This window comes from Monopterus albus, unplaced genomic scaffold (genome assembly GCF_001952655.1).
Source record: "Monopterus albus unplaced genomic scaffold, M_albus_1.0 scaffold312.1, whole genome shotgun sequence".
Lineage (NCBI taxonomy): Eukaryota > Metazoa > Chordata > Actinopteri > Synbranchiformes > Synbranchidae > Monopterus > Monopterus albus.
The window spans coordinates 357,328-359,865 of NW_018128192.1; the positions used below are offsets into that span (position 1 = coordinate 357,328).

The following is a 2,538-nucleotide window of genomic DNA, read 5'->3' on the forward strand; positions in this document are numbered from 1 at the left end:
TATATATATATATATATTCACAACACAACACTGTATTTTTAACAGTAACAATAAGTGTGTTCAAAAAAGGTAGGATCCCACCAGCAAAACACCGGGAATTCCCTGGAATTTACAGTAGAATCAACACATGAACTGACTTGCATATCAAATATTGTAGGTTTCTTTACATGTCTTAAAAGGCTCCATATAAAATATGTTTTGCCTCAGTTGACTGCAGCAGTTTAAATTGCAAAAGGAATAAATGTTCACATCAGAGTTTTTACTTTGTAAAGAACAAAAGTAGGGCCTATGGTGCTGTGGATGTGTACTCACAGGCCACTATGTTGATGTATCTGTTCTTGTGCTTGTTGTCAGGGTGGCTGGAGTGCTCTGATGTGATCTTCATATCAGCAGTGTAGCACTGAACCTCCTGGAGAAGAAAATACACACTTCTGTCATTCTGATACGTATGCACACTTTAGTGTATAGCATGGCATCTTGCTAGGCTTAATGGACACTGTGGATGTACATAAAAGAAGAAGAAAAATTTTAATGTTTCTGGTGAACCCTGGCCTTTTGTCTAGTACATAACCATCATATCAAAATTGGAACTTGTATTCAAGACAAGTGTTTGAAATTTACTTTATGCACTCCTCAGAAGATGAACAACTTCCAGTCTAGATGCTATGAGCTTTGTTGTAGTGCTGCTCCGAGGACACTGTGTCAACTAAGTGCACATGATATCTCAATCATATAAATACTCTGCAGAAAATGAATGACCCCATGACCTTTCCTATAGCCACAGTACAAGTTTACATTGTGTAGTGTAGAGAACACTGCAGCCCCTAGGAGCTGCTACCTGTGCTTTAGACTTAAAGCCTTGTTTCTCAATTGCTCGTATTTATTGACAGTATCATTGCAGCATTTGACAAATCATTTATGAAGATGGAAAATAGCAGATAAAAAGCACACAGTAGCTCTAAAAAAATTTGGTTACACATCTCATTTTCTTTACAATTCACCATACAGTGTGCAGGTACTGTACTCTATTGTTGACATAGTGTACAACATATAATGTGACTTTTACACAATGCGCAAAGGCTGATTACCCCTCCCCACTGGCCGCCCACAAACACACACATATTCATCCTCTTTGGTCATAGCAAATGTTTCTTTCTTCATACCTACCCTTTTCTTTAAATGAGAGAATAATACAACATACAGACCTAAAAATAAAAGGGAGCAATTCTGGGCTTAGCAGCCTGTGACTAAATATCCATGTTGTTGAGTTCCTGCCAAGCAAACAGCTGTTAACCACTAGCTCAGCATGGCCAGCAAGAAAGGCAGGCACCAGATCTGGCTTTGACCTCTCGGTCTCCTTTTCTCTATAGCTTTATAGGCCAGTTGCCTTGATTCAGTATTATTACACACACTGTAGACTCCTCATACTAATTAGGATGGGCGTGGGTTTTGGGCACAGCAGGCTTTGTGATGAGTATGTGTGGCAGGATCAGGTTGCAGATACTGTATGTTGGGAAGAGATGATGTCACACAGGCAGGTGGAGCGATTAACAAATGGCACACAAGGACACAAAAAAAGTTTTTTTCCCCACCAAGAGCCTCCAGAACAGCTTTAATGCTCATTTTCATATAGCACATTCTCTATGCAGAGCCAGAGAAAGGCTGAATGCAGCAGTCTACACAGGCTGCATAAGGGCTCACATTTCACATGCACTCTTTTTATATTTAAGCCTTTCCTTTTCTGCTATGTGTAAATGCTTGAAATACTGTAATTTACTTTGAGACAAGGTATTTGACTATTTGAATCAAATCAAATCAAAATGTATTTATATACAGTGGGTACGGAAAGTATTCAGACCCCCTTAAATTTGTCACTCTTTGTTATATTGCAGCCATATGCTAAAATCATTTAAGTTCATTTTTTTCCTCATTAATGTACACACAGCACCCCATATTGACAGAAAAACACCGAATTTTTGACATTATTGCAGATTTATTAAAAAAGAAAAACTGAAATATCACATGGTCATAAGTATTCAGACCCTTTGCTGTGACATTCATATATTTAACTTAGGTGCTGTCCATTTCTTCTGATCATCCCTGAGATGGTTCTACACCTTCATTTGAGTCCAGCTGTGTTTGATTATACTGATTGGACGTGATTAGGAAAGCCACACACCTGTCTATATAAGACCCTACAGCTCACAGTGCACGTCAGAGCAAATGAGAATCATGAGGTCAAAGGAACTGCCTGAAGAGCTCAGAGACACAATTGTGGCAAGGCACAGATCTGGCCAAGGTTACAAAAAAAAATTTCTGCTGCACTTAAGGTGCCTAAGAGCACAGTGGCCTCCATAATCCTTAAATGGAAGACATTTGGGACGACCAGAACCCTTCCTAGAGCTGGCCGTCCGGCCAAACTGAGCTATCAGGGGAGAAGAGCCTTGGTGAGAGAGGTACAGAAGAACCCAAAGATGACTGTGGCTGAGCTCCAGAGATGCAGTCGGGAGATGGGAGAAAGTTGTAGAAAGTCAAAGA

At 39.9% G+C, this 2,538-nt stretch overlaps 1 protein-coding gene across 1 annotated transcript in view; it reads right to left on the minus strand.

Annotated features, from left to right (window-relative positions):
* The window catches only part of LOC109973944 (receptor-type tyrosine-protein phosphatase gamma-like), a gene marked incomplete at its 5' end in the record, with an annotated part of 164,458 nt that overhangs the window by 32,630 nt on the left and 129,290 nt on the right, over positions 1-2,538 (minus strand). Inside the window, 1 exon segment of the mRNA XM_020623850.1 lies at positions 313-409. Coding sequence (XP_020479506.1) covers positions 313-409 — 97 coding nt within the window.